Source organism: Microcaecilia unicolor, chromosome 4 (assembly GCF_901765095.1).
Source record: "Microcaecilia unicolor chromosome 4, aMicUni1.1, whole genome shotgun sequence".
Lineage (NCBI taxonomy): Eukaryota > Metazoa > Chordata > Amphibia > Gymnophiona > Siphonopidae > Microcaecilia > Microcaecilia unicolor.
The window spans coordinates 14,136,851-14,151,227 of record NC_044034.1 but is presented as its reverse complement, the minus strand read 5'-3'; the positions used below and the strand labels follow the sequence as shown (position 1 = coordinate 14,151,227).

At 43.0% G+C, this 14,377-nt stretch overlaps 1 protein-coding gene across 3 annotated transcripts in view; it reads left to right on the top strand.

Annotated features, from left to right (window-relative positions):
- Positions 1 to 14,377, top strand: part of NUMA1 (nuclear mitotic apparatus protein 1) — a 213,694-nt gene that overhangs the window by 125,110 nt on the left and 74,207 nt on the right. For all 3 annotated transcript variants that reach the window (XM_030199975.1, XM_030199974.1, XM_030199976.1), the window contains exons 11-12: positions 6,278 to 6,395; positions 11,557 to 11,697. In XM_030199975.1, the coding sequence (XP_030055835.1) occupies positions 6,278 to 6,395; positions 11,557 to 11,697 (259 nt within the window). The remainder of the gene's footprint in view (positions 1 to 6,277; positions 6,396 to 11,556; positions 11,698 to 14,377) is intronic.

Here is a 14,377-nt window from a genome sequence, read left to right as displayed (position 1 = left end):
ATTTGTACATCTTGTATTTCCTATATATTAGGGAACGGGTCATTCGCTCATGTAGCAACTCATTCAAGGCTGCTCGTGCCTCCATCAGCGCTTCATAATTCCCTGTGGTGGGCGACTTTATATGCCGCCGCTTTGCCTCTCTGAACTGGTGCTCTCTGTCTATAATACCTTTTGCAATGCGGCGATTACGCTGACTGACATATGCAATTATGTGTCCCCTTATGACTGCCTTTCCAGCTGCCCAGAAGAGCACTGGGTCATCTGTGTGCTGCGCATTAAATGTGCAGTAGTCCTCCCACTTTGCAAGCAAGTACTTCTTAAAGTCTGCCGAGTGGTAAAGGTAAGCTGGGAACCTCCAGTTCCCCTGCGCTCTGTAGTATGCCTGCGCTTCAAAATCCACCCATATCATTGCGTGATCTGAGAGACCCTCCGGCCCTATTTTAGCCCCTTGTACTTGGCTGAAAAGTTCCTGCGAGAGAAGGATATAATCTAATCTAGAGTGGGTTCTATGGGCCCTAGAGATATGTGTGTAGTCCTTCTCTTCCAGATTTAGCAGCCGCCACGCATCTACCAATCCCGCTAGCCTGCAGAAGGACTCCAGCAATGAGGGGCCAGATGGAGTCCCTTTATGTCTAGGCCCTGAACGGTCCATTTCCCAGTCATAAACCTGGTTCATGTCCCCTGCCACTATTATAGGCAATTCTGGATACTGTTGACACTTAGCCAACAGCTGAGAATAAAAAGCCTTATTGGTTCCCGTAGGTGCATAAACTGCTATCAGGAGCCGATCCCTACCTTGTAGCTTGAGTTTGACCCCCACATATTTCCCTTCTGTGTCTGTGAACAGCGGTGTAACTTGGCAAGCTAGGGCCTTGTGAATTAGAATAGCCACCCCTCCCTTTCTTCCCTTTGCTGGTGAGCAGTGTACTTCTCCCACCCATTGCCTTTTCAATTTTTCACTTTCTTCTTGTGAGAGTCTGGTCTCCTGAATACAAGCTACCTGAGCCCCATGGCGTTTCAGCGCATCTAGAATCTTAGTTCTCTTTACTGGGGACGTGATCCCGCAGACATTCCAGGAGACCACCCTTACCTCTCCTCTCTGCTTCTTAGTCAGGAGCAATACTTTGTTTCTCTGTCTGTTTTCTCATTACGTTGCTCCAGGGGCGCCCAGCCTCCCCCCCAGAGCTTTGCTGTTCCCAGCTATCCAGCTCTCTTAATTTATTTTCTACATATTGACCCTGATTTTCCTGCCTCGAGTTCCCTGCATGTGAAGTGCCACGTGGTTCCAAAATTCTACCCCCTCCTCCCTCCCATCCATCCCCCCCTTCCCCTCCTCCCTCCTCCCCTCCTTCCCCGTGCAACTGTAGTTCTGGGTCCATATTTCTACAGACCTAGAGTCACTTCAATGCTAGTGGCCCCCCCACCTCTGTAGCTTTTCCAAAGTACCCAGGTTTCCACCCCTTACTTTATGGAATGTTTCCAACCATTATTACACTGAAAAATAACAATTTCACAGGTTCTTTGTCATACCTAAACACAGGAACTTCACTTAACGTTGTTACTGTCATGGATATTGTTCACATTATTCTCTATCTCATTTATGAACGCTAAGGCCCCTGCCACTTCTTCGAAAGACCTCCATCGTCCCTCGTGCTTGATCTTGAGAATGGCTGGGTAAATCAGCATGAATTGAATGGGTGCCTCATGCAGTCTCTTGCACAGCGGGGTAAAGTTTCTCCTCCTTCCCTGCAACTGTGCCGAGTAATCCTGGAATATTCGAACTGTGTGTCCGTCGTATTGAGTAGAGTCTCTCTTCATCCGGTATCCCTGCAAGATTTCCACCTTGTGTAAATAATTGTGTACTTTCAGTATAATTGCTCTCGGAGCCTGTCTCCCTTCTTGTTTTCTGCCCACGCGATGGATCCGCTCCAGGCATAGCGGTCCCGCATGGTCCGAGAGCGCGAACTCTTCTTTTACCCATTTTTCTATTGTGGTACACAATACGCCATCCCCCACTGATTCAGGGACGCCAATGATCCTAAGGTTTGCTCTCCTTGACCTATTTTCTAGGTCGTCTAGAGCCGACGCCATATTTTCGATCTTTCCTAATGCTCGCTCCAGCTTTTGAGCTGCCGGTGTCTCTGCGTCCTCCAGCGCTGAGACCCTTCGTTCCAGCTCCGTTGCTCTTTGCGCTGTTTCGCCTAGCAGCGTTTCCATATTTGCTAGCCGCCCTTCCAGCCGCTCCCATCTCGGCTCCATTGCCTTCTCCACCGCCGCGGTGAGTTGCGATAGCTGTTCCAGGGAGAACACGGGGGTTTCCGGCGTTTGTTTTGCTTCTGCCGCGCTTTCCGCGCTTTGGGCCTTCTCCTTTTCCTTTTCTTTTTTCTGCCCTCTACTCGCCATTGCTTTCCCCGATGTTTCTATAAATTTGTCCATCTGCTATGCGCTACTTTCGTTTAGTGCTCCGTTGGTTCCCGTCCTGTATTTAATTAGTTTAAGGTTTCCACAGTGAATTAAGAGGTGTTGGGGCCTAAGAGAGCCTGAGAACACGTCTCACTCCCTCTACAGCATCAGTGTTAATATTAATTCCTGTTTGTTTTGCCTGTTAATTTTCCATCTGTTTTGTACAGTTCACTGTTCAAATCTTGTGACAATAAACCTATTAGTTATTGGCTCTGATGTCCTGGTGATTTGTGTGTTGGGTCTGTGAGTGCTTTCTGGGAACTGTGGGACCCCTGGGAGTGTGGCCACAGTGTCCTAGAAATCACTGTGGAATAATTTGAGAGCGGGAGAATCGCCCGGGGTGGTTGGGACCCAGTCGGTGGGAGGAGGGTGCTACTAGAGAGCACAAGCGACAGGTGGACCTGAGCTGTGCTGGGGACAGACCTTCCAGGTGACTGTAGAGTTAACACAGACAGAGAGGGTAATACAGTATACAATCAGAGAAACCAAAAGAAAAAAGCAACACTGGGCCTTCAAGAATGAGACAACAGGAGTACTTTATTAGCCAAAGACCCGACACGGGCCGTGTTTCGGCGCCAAAAAGGCACCTGCCTCAGGGGTCAAATTGTAGATATAGCTAGCAGCGGAAGAAGAGGAGTGGTAGCTGAAGCAGGAGGTCCCCATGTGAAGTACTGGCTGAGCCCTTTGGACTGGTGGTGAACTGTGTGCAAAACAAGGAAGCTGGCTGGGGTAAGAAGGCCCTAGAGTGCCAGGCACTTACAACTTGAACTCTGTACGATCGCTATATCTACAATTTGACCCCTGAGGCAGGCGCCTTTTTGGCGCCGAAACACGGCCCGTGTCGGGTCTTTGGCTAATAAAGTACTCCTGTTGTCTCATTCTTGAAGGCCCAGTGTTGCTTTTTTCTTTTGGTGACTGTAGAGTTAGCCCCAGGTAGGTGACTAAGCGTTTTTGTGACAGCATCAAATTACGAATACTGTATGAGCTTTGATGACTCAATGGTGCCAGTTCCTTCATCTTCCATCCAGGGTGACACCCAATGCGGCTGGGTCCATTTCCCTGCCCCCCCCCCCCCCCCCAAAAAAATCTGCAGTTCCACTTTTCTATGAAACAAATGGAGGGAGTGAAATGGTGCTCATGATAAAGCCTTTCATCTTATTCGACCCTATAGGGGTGGCTTACTGTGGTCTGGCTTGTTTTCACTTTATTAGTCACTGTGGTAACTGAGTCTTTATTTTCCTTTATTTCCATTTTGTGTTGAAAGCTAAAGTGGCCATTGTATTTCAAAGTGTCTTTTGTGACCGGCTTCAGTGTTTATTTTTTTTGTTTTTTTTAATGGTAGGTATTCTCCTCACATACAGCCCCATCACCAGCTCTGGTGGAGCTAGTTCATGCGTTCGTTGCAGCTTAAAACAAAACAAAAAAAACCATTAATTACATAGCATTGCTGACAGGTGATTTCTTTCCTCCTACTGGTTGTTTTTCAACGCGGATGCTAGATATTTCCACCGGTGTGGTTTTCAGGCACGGCAGCCACCCTCCTGCCTTCCAAGTTTTACTTTCCAGCAAGTGGCTTCACTCTTCATGAGTGGTGGTGGCAATAAGGTGGTGATTTCTGCAAGATTGTTCAGAATTTCAGTCTCTGCTGCATTTTGTGTGTGGGACTTTGTTCCGGATTTCTGTGCTTGCTGGAGCTGAGAAATGGACTTCCGTTAAGCTTCGGCATTGATCCCTTTCTTAAGCAGGTTTTCTTGCTGCAGTGTTTGGGCATGTTGCGCTAAGGAAGGGTTTTCTTGGCTTAAGCTATGCCTTCAGAGTTTGCACTGCTGGCAGTCCTGAGGTTCCCCTTAATTGCGCTATGCCTATGGTGGACCCCCTGAGGTTTTTGCAAGTTCTAGCCTAGTGGCTATGTGTATTTCCCAATTGGTTCGCTAGGCTTCAGATACTAGGATGCGGGACTTGTTTCCTTCATGGAATTCTCATTTGTTAGCTTACTGATCTATATCCATGATGGTTGTTCTTTTGCAACCCCTTCCTAATTCTTACTTAACTTTGCAATTTATTTTGGATGCAAATGCTAAGGGCCTTGGGATTGCTCGTATGCGTTTAGTTGCAAAGTTGAGGCCTATGCTTGTGGTGTATGACTTCAGGATTCTTGTATAGAGTTTAGTGTTGTCTAGACTCGATTTTTGCAACAGTCTCTATTTGGGTATTTCACAGAATAAATTTGATGCATTACAAATGATACAGAATGCAGCCACCTGTATGATTGGGCATTTGGGGAAATTTGATCATATGTCACTAATGCTACAAGCATTACTGCATTGGTTACTTGTAAGATATCAAGTACAATTCAAAGTGTTGGTTTTCATATTTCAGAGCTACATGGCGTCTTTCTTTTCTGATGTAATACAATTTCAGACGTCAGCCAGTACATTGAGATCATGTATTTATTTATTATTTTTTATTTTATTGCATTTGTATCCCACATTTTCCCACCTATTTGCGGGCTCAGTGTGGCTTACAATACATTGTAAATAATGGAAATACGATTTGTTACAAATCAGTTATGGATTACATTGTGAGAAGTTAAGCGAAGACGAAGTCAAAGTATTGTTAGAGAATAGGACAAGGAAAAGAACAGTGATAAGAAAGCAAAAATACACGATTTGAGACATACTCATTATGCAGAAACAACAAAATGTGCATTTTCTGTGGCAGGTCCATTATTAGGGAATTCCCTTCCAGGTCTGTTGAGATACTGAACTTCTTTGAAGCAGTTTAAGAAAGATCTAAAGACATATTTTTTTCTGTAGTCTTTTAGTGTTCAACAGTTTTTTATTGATGACATTGCAAAACAAAATCCACATTCTAAACGTTACCAACACAGTCCTATATAAATACATAGGTAAAACAGTTTACTACTTATAGTCATCAAGCTTTTATCATGTTATTTCCCCCCTCCCACCCCTCTCTCTGCTATATATCCACCTGTTAACATTTTATATTTAAATCTATTATCAACAATCCAGATATACATCAAGAACCAGCAGCAAAACAAATGAAATCAGGAATACATGAGGCAACATACACACCTGCAATATGAACCTACAAAGGGGACCTTGTTTCTGATAATCCCACACTAAAAAACTTATTCCCTCTACCGTGAGCTACTTTTCTTCAACTGGGCAAAATAATATATCTTTTGTATTGACCCCCTTAATGCTCCATTCCAGCAGTTTTATGATAGACACATCAGTGCCCATACTTTGCAAACTAAGATAACTCCCTCAAATTTACCCAGTCGACTAAAAGGAGATGTTAGCACCTGACGAACAGCAAAACAATTGTCTTATCATCTAAAGTTGTTACAAATTTTTATAAAGCTTCTCTTCCCCTCCCACCCCCCAACCCAAAAACTCCACAATTACAAGCAACCATGCTGGTTCCCAAAACCACTACTAATATGACAAAAATCTCCCCCCTCTCCTTCCTCCAGTCTTTTAATGTATGTGGTTTAAATAGTGCAGGTACAGTTGTCAGGATATGTTTGTTTTGTACTATGTTTTTTTTTTTCTTTTTATTATGAGTGCTTTGCTGTAAACTGCCTAGATTTTAGGCAGGGTATATACATTTTATAAATAATAAATAACTGGTCACCAACTCAAACTAACTGATGCTACTCAAGGTGGACCAATTTAGTTACGGGGAGGACAGATCAAATGGATTAGGCAACCATTTCCTCTGTGAGAATTTGTGCTTTTCTTAACATGTTTTTTTTTTTTCACTACCCAGTTTGTTTTATTCTTTGCAGTGTGATGATTCGACTACGAGATGCACTGAAGCAGTGTCAAGACCTGAAGATAGACAAAAGTCAGATGGAGAAGAAAATTGATCAGCTGTCCGAGGAGAATGGAGATATTTCTTTCAAGGTAAAGATACCTGTGCTTTGGGTTTCCAATTTATTCTAAGTACATCATAAATGAGTAATGAGTCAAAAATGTTGCCATGAAGAGGTTTCCCTAGGGATCCACAGATCATGCCCTTGGTTTGAATAGCCACAAAAAAGGCCAGTGGTATCTGAACCTTGGACTGGTATTCTTAAATGCCAGTGGGATGGGTTGGGCAGGTTTGGAAATTCATGGAGTAGGAGGAGGCTGCCTGGTCAACAGTTGCCAGGGTTTGATATCTTCTGTTGCTGATCATATCTGTGAGCAGTGTCTTAGGTGTCAGATTTGCAGGATTCTTCTTCTGGATACAGCACTGATGCAGAAGTAGATTTGCCAGTCCCTCAGGAATGGGATGGAATCTCTGCCATTCTCAAACAGTGCTCTTGAACCTGGCATTGCAGATTGTAGCCCTTTACTGAGGATGACGGTTGTGATGGCTGTTGGAGAGGAAGTGAGCTAGGGAAATGCTAAAGGAACCCTGCCTTTCTGAAGAGGGAATTTTCTTTGGAGATCAGCAGGGGAGATGCAGGCACACTTCATGGCAATGTCTCCTGATAGATCTTGTGTGCCGGTGTCCTCCTCTAGCTTTGTCAGCTTTTGGCTTACTGGGCATATGGGCATGTGTGACAAAACAGTGAGTTTTAAGCCTGTAAACTGTATTTCTTGACGTGTATTTCTCTAGTTTGGCCAGCAGGTGGTGCATGTTTGTTTAAAGCGGTTACAGAGAAAAGGCTGTTCCTTCTTTAATTAGCACACAGAAGAGAAGTTAACCTGCAGTGATGTGGCCAACTACTTTTAAAACTTGCTGTTCTGAGCTCTGCTTGGTCCGGGATCTCAATTCACCTAAAATGTACTGGCTTCTTTTCTCCAGTCTTAGCCACGGAGAAAAGAGAGAAAGATCTCTTTGTTGAGGCCCTGTGAACAGTTATATTTGATAGCCTGTGAGCAGCTATATGTCCTGACCTCCCCAGGTACTATTTATGCATTCAAGTGGTTCAAAGTAAACAAATACTTAATTAGTTTTATAATTGATCCATATTTAGTTACTTGTTACTGTTTGCACCTTTTCTGTTCACTGTTCTAATTTTTTATGACAATGCCTCTGCTTGTCTTTACTGACGAAGAATCCTGGTGGTTTTTGTGTTGTGTCTGCGAGTGCTTTCTAGGAACTGTGGGACCACTGGGAGTGTGTCCCCAGTAACCTAGAAATCACTGGGGAACACCTTTAGAGCGGGAGACTCGCCCAGTGGCGGTTGGGACCCAGTCGGTGGGAGGAGGGTGCTAGGTGCAGGCGGACCTGAGTTGTACTGGGGATAGACCCTCTAATTAGCTGTGTGGTAACCCTAGGCTAGTTGCTTTGTGACAGCATGCTTGGTGCAGCTTCTACTAGCTCCCTCCGTTTTCCCTTTTGCTGCTTCAGTACTGTTAACTCTCTTCCCTGTATACCATACACAGAAGGCTTCAATCTACTCAGGCTCAAACATCCTTCACAATTTTTTAGCTGGCCATAAAAAACAAAGAAAGACATGTTGAGACCATTGTTTCATTGCCCTTACCCTGTTCTGTGCTTAGCTGCTTTGGCCACATAGCATCCAACACTACCTGAACTGCTGCTGTGCATCTTCTCCCTGCCCGCCCCCCCCCCCCCCCCCCCCCCCCCGGGTGGCCCTAGAAGTGAGTTTAAACACAGTTTGCCTGATGCTGCTGCCCTCATAGTAACATAGTAGATCAGTCTGCCCAACCAGATAAACTCATAGTATATAAGGTATGAGGTATGATGTGATACTACATATGTATTCTTGATCTTGATTTCTCCTTGCCATTTTTGGTGCACATACCATGGAAGTCTGCCCAGCATTGGCCTTGTTTCTCCAGTTACTGAGGCTGAATCTGTCCAGTCACGATCAGGGCACAGACCGTAGAAGTCTGCCTATCACTGGCTTCACTTATCACTGCTTAAGCTAGTTTGGTTCCACGCCTTCTATACAGGATTCCTTTGTGTTTATCCCATGCATTTTTGAATTTTGTCACTTTCATCTCCACCCTTTCCCGAGGGAGGACATTCTAGGTATCCACCACCCGCTGCATGAAAAATACTACCTGATATTATTCCTGAGTAACCCCCTCAACCTCAATTCATGTCCTCTAGTTCTACCACCTTCCCGTCTCAGGAAAAAGGTTTGTTTGTAAATTAACACCTTTCAAATATTTGAATGTGTGTATCATATCATCCCTGTCTCTCCTTTCCTCCCACGTGTTCAGGTCCTTGGGTCTCTCCTCATAGTCTTGCGATGCAAACCCCATACCATATTGATCGCTTGAACAGCGGATCTCACGTGTCACCTAAATAGGATTTTAGATAGTGCTCGGGAGGAGCTGGCTATCTTGGTACATGTGGGAACCAGTAACATAAGAAAAAGTGGGAATGAAGTTCTGGAAACCGAATTTAGGTTGAAAACTGTAAGTCCAGATCCTCCAGGGTAGCATTTTCTGAACTGCTCCCCGTTCCATGTGCAGGACCCCAAGAGGCAGACAGAACTCCAAAATATCAGTGCAGGGATGAGGGATTTAGATTTGTTAGGAACTGGGCAGCATTTGGGTAAGTGTGATCCTGTTCTGAAAGGATGGACTACACCTTAACTGGGATGAGTCCAGGCTGCTGGCGCTAACATTTAAAAAGGAGAGAGCAGATTTTAAACTAAAATTGAAAAGGGTGATAGCTGACAGTCACCCAGGAGCACTTGGTTCGGTGTGGAGTAACTTGAAGGATGCTATTGAAACAGAATATTCAAGGAATCCCAATAAAGAGGCTTCAATAATGGTGAAAGAACACCAGGAGTGTTGAAGAGAGGGAAGGGGAATTGGGACTTGATATACCACCTTTCTGTGGTTTTTGCAACTACATTCAAAGCGGTTTACATATATTCAGGTACTTATTTTGTACCAGGGGCAATGGAGGGTTAAGTGACTTGCCCAGAGTCACAAGGAGCTGCAGTGGGAATCAAAGTCCACTGCACTAACCACTAGGCTACTCCTCCACGCAGGATAAAGGGATTCACATTATGCCCATCAACTTCTAAGCAGCTTGTAGATGCAAGGAAAGAACACAATTTGAAGTGCCTATCATTTTCAGAAGGTGTTTGACATAGTACCTCATGAAAGACTCCAGAGGAAATTGGAGAGTCATGGGATAGGATGTAGTGTTGTATTGTGGATTAAAAACTGGTTAAAAGAAAACATAGATTAGGGTTAAATGGTCAGTATTCTCAGTGGAGAAGGGTAGTTAGTGGGGTTCCCCAGGGGTCTGTGCTTGGACCGCTGGTTTTTAACATATTTATAAATGATCTAGAGATGGGAGTAACTAGTGAGGTAATTAAATTTGCTGATGACTCAAAGTTATTCAAAGTTGCTAAATCGCGGGAGGATTGTGAAAAATTACAAGAGGACCTTACGAGACTGGGAGACTGGGCGTCTAAACGGCAGATGACGTTTAAATATTTTAAATTTAAATGCTTTACTTTTTGTCTATTAGATTGTAAGCTCTTTGAGCAGGGACTGTCTTCTGTGTTTGTACAGCGCTGCGTACACTTTGTAGCGCTCTAGAAATGTTAAATAGTAGTAGTAGTAGTAGTAATGTGAGCAAGTGCAAAGTGATGCATGTGGGAAAGAGGAACTCATGGTTTCTGCTTCCTTCAGGGTATCCACTATTGGCTGTCTTGTGTCATCCACCAAAAGGCAAATTTGTCCTTATAACCCTTCAGCAATGTCTCTCAGAAAAAACAGAATCGGCCCCAGAACCGACCACTTAGTCATTCCACTCCACACCTTCCTTTTCTGTGAGCCGATTCCATTTACCACCACCTTCTGCTGCCTGTTGGTCAACCAGTTTCCAATCTAGTTACCACTTCTAGTCCTAAGTTCAGCCTCTCACCTTATTCAGGAGGGGGCACTCATTCTGGTGGTGGGCATATCACAGGGAGTGGGTAGCTGCTAGTTCGCTGACCAGTGCTCCTCACCCGCTCCATCCTCACTCTTCCCTCGTCGTCACAGGGCTGATGAAACTGAAAGACTTGCAGTATTGCACTTCCCTCAAGGCAGACAACTCAGCTGTGCAAACACTGTGAAAAGCTCTCCACCAGTGCTTTCCCCTCCTCAAGACCCGTGGGCAGCTGTATAAAGTAACAAAACCCAGCACAGGGTAGCAAAATATATCAGGCATGCTGAGCACACAATTATAATTAGAACGTAAGTGGCTTAAGTTATTTTTTTTAATTGAAATTTATAGCATATCACAAAAAGGTACATGACAGAAAATGACAAACACTGAAGAAGAAAAAAACAAAGAAAACATAAACTGTCGTCATCCACATCATGGAGAGTCATTTAGAAAAGACCTAAATACCTTATTGCGAGTTGAAATCTTAAATACGAAATAGAACCCATTTACAATCTACAGTACAACCCACATTCATATCAAGTAGATGAGGAAACAGATTTGCCTAAAAGAAAATATTCTAATTAGAAAGGATCCCAAAAAAACATATGAATCGGACCCATAAGCAATCAAGCATTTGCAAGGAAATTTGAGAAAGGAAAGTGCACCTGCATCCAAAGCCTTAGTTTTCAGCTGCATTCAATATTAGAAATGGATATGTGGAAATCTGAGCGTAGTGTCAACCAGAACATTTGAGTAGCTTGAACTCAGAATTGTGTAATTTAGTGTTTCCCAAGTCGGTTCTGGAGTACCTTGTTGCCAGTCAGGTTTTCAGTATATCTACAATAAATATGCATGGAAGATTTGCATACAATGGACACAGTCTATGCAAATCAATCTCATGCATATCCTTTGTGGTTATCTTGAAAACCTGACTGGCAAGGGTGGGGGACCAACTTGGAAAACACTGGTATAATTGACTATTTGGATTAACGAATCAGGATTCCTGAAGAAAATTAGGTTCAGCTCCAATGCTGTGTTTCTGCTGCTAATTATTTTAGGACTAGGAAAGAGGGAAGATGCACAGTTTTTGACTTTGGCTCTATTGTTTACATGCAGTGGGGATCCTGTTTGAATTATGAACAATTGCATATTTTCTATTATAACTAATCGCTACATTTTGGTGTCTCACATGCTTCATTGAATCAGATGCGAGATTTTTACACTCGTTTGATGGAGTCCCAGAAGGCTCTGGATGAGGTTTCTAATGATCAAGAAAATACATTGAAAGAGTGGCAAGAAAAGGAAACACAGTTGGAGAGGGACCTCCTTGCTACACAGGATGAAAAGGTAAAGTTATGCCTACCATATATTTCTGGAGCGGCCAAGTCAGCTGGGGGAGCACGTCAAATAAGATGTCAGGTCAGGAATATGTTGAACATATTCCCAAGTACAGTAACCCACAGAGTGTCAAACAAGTCTATTAATTGAAGTCTTGGCCCATATTCATTGATGCTTTCAAAGGAATCTGTGCACAACTTGGATATTAACTGCCATCGATTCTGAGGAATTCTTAATAGGAGTATTTTGAAGATAAATAAGTAACATAGTAAATGATGGCAGATAAAGTCTTGCACAGTCTGCCCATCAAGGCAGAATAAATGTGCATAGTTAATCCTGATCTGACTTTTTACCATTTTTGGGACCCAAACTGTAGAAGTCTGTCCAACACTGGTGGTCTCAACTACTAGAGTTTCCTTTGAAGCCCAGTTTAGCCCATCCTGATCTGTCTTTGTCAGTTCCTTTGCCATTTTTGGGACAGACCGTTGAAGACTGCCCAACACTAGGCTTACTTCCCCATTACTGGAAATGCCTTCTGAGCACCACTCCTGTTGCTGTGATTTTAAGTTTTGTTTTGACTCCATTTGCTTTCTATAAAGGGATCTTCTGTGTTTATCCCATACATTTTTTTTAATTCTGTCACTGTTTTTGTCTCCTCCACTAGGAGGGTATTCCATATATCCACCATCCTCTGTGTGGAAAAAAAAACCCCAACTAATATACATGCCTATATGGAAAGAGAATGGAATCAAAACAAACAGTGGTGCTTAGATGGCAAATCTAGTAACTTGGAAATAAGGCCAGAGCTGGGTGGACTGTTTAGCCATAATCAGGGCACAGATCGTAGATCTGGAAGGGCTGATGTGGGATTTCGACTGCACTCTACTAGTTGGGAAATAAGGCATGGATGGATCAAGATCAGGTATGCATATGTTATATTGCATCATACCATATGCGTGACGGCTGAGGGGAGATATGGAGATATGATAGAGGTCTATAAAATAATGAATGGAGTGGAACAGGTAGTTGTGACTCGCTTGTTTACTCTTTCCAAAAATACTAGGACAAGGGAGCATGCAATGGAGCTACAAAGTAGTAAATTTAAAATGAATCTGAGAAAATGTTTCTTCACTCAACGTGTAATTAAACTCTGGAATTCATTGCCAGAGAATGTAGTAAAAGCAGTTAGCTTAGCGGGGTTTAAAAAAGGTTTGGCTAGCTTCCTAAAAGAAAAGTCCATAAACCATTATTAAAATGGACTTGGGGAAAATCCACTGCTTGTTTCTAGGATAAGCAGCATAAAATGTATTGTACTGTTTTGTGATCTTTGCCAGGTATTTGTGACCTGGATTGGCCACTGTTGGAAACAGGATATTGGGCTTGATGGACCTTCGGTCTGTCCCAGTATGGCAATATGTATGTACTTAAGATCTGGAACTATTTGCCGGAGGATGTGGTAACAGTGGTTAGCATATCTGTTTTTTTAAACAGTTTGGACAAATTCCTGGAGGAAAAGTCCATAGTCTACTATTGAGACTAGCAAGTAGTATTGAGTTCCAATGGCCTGAGCTACAAAATAAGCAGCAGAGTGTCTAGTACCTGTAAAACTGTAAACTGCTTAGGTCTAGGCGGTATATAAATGCTTTTAGAAATAGTGATTTTTTTATTTTTAACAGCACTTAACGAGGTCCCGGGAGGACCATGCTATAGTCATTTAAGGATTATAAGAGTCGTGTAGTTGTGTAGGGAATAGTAAGAGAGGTCAAGTGTAGAGTGAGTAGAAGTGAACCGATTTTTTACTGTTTCAAAAAGTACAGAGACTAGAGTACACTCAATGAAGTTACATGGAAATACTTTTAAAACAAATAGGAGGAAATAGTTTTTCACTGAACAAATAGTTAAGCTCTGGAACTCGTTGCCAGAGAATGTGGTAACAGCAGTTAGCGTATCTGGGTTTAAAAAAGGTTTGGACAAATTCCTGGAGGAAATGTCCATTGTCTGCCATTGAGATAGACATGGGGAAGCCACAGCTTGCCCTGGGATTGGTAGCATGGAATGTTGCCATGATCTGGGTTTCTGCCAGGTACTTGTGATCTGGATTGGCCACTGATGGAAACAGGATACTGGGCTAGATGGACCATTGTCTGACCCAGTATGGCTATTCTTATGTTCTTAAGCAGATGCATATGGACAGACTGACTGACCCTCGACAGTAGTTGTATTTTGTTGTTGAGCAATATCAAGGTGATAGCTTAGATTATCTTGTATTCTTTGTTTTTACTGAGCAGCCTCTTTTCTGTATATTCAGTTGGACTGTTTTTAAGCCTGTAAAATTGCCTTTATTATTTCTTGATGAAGTGTATTTCTCTAGTTTGACCAGCAGGTGGTGCATGTTTGTTTAAAGCTGTTAGAGAACCGACTATTCTTTCTTTAGTTAACACAAATAAGAGGTAACCTTCAGTGATGTGACCAGCTATTTTTAAAACTTGTTCTGGGCTCTGATTTCCAAAGAGCTCAAAATTCAGCTAGGATATACTGGATTTTTCTCCAGCCTTAGCTAGAGAGAAAATGATTTCTTTTTGAAGGCCTGAGAACAATTATATTTGATAACCTGTAAGCAACTATATGTCTTGTCCTCCCCAGGTACTATTTAGATAGGATTACTTATAAAATTATCTAAATATTTACT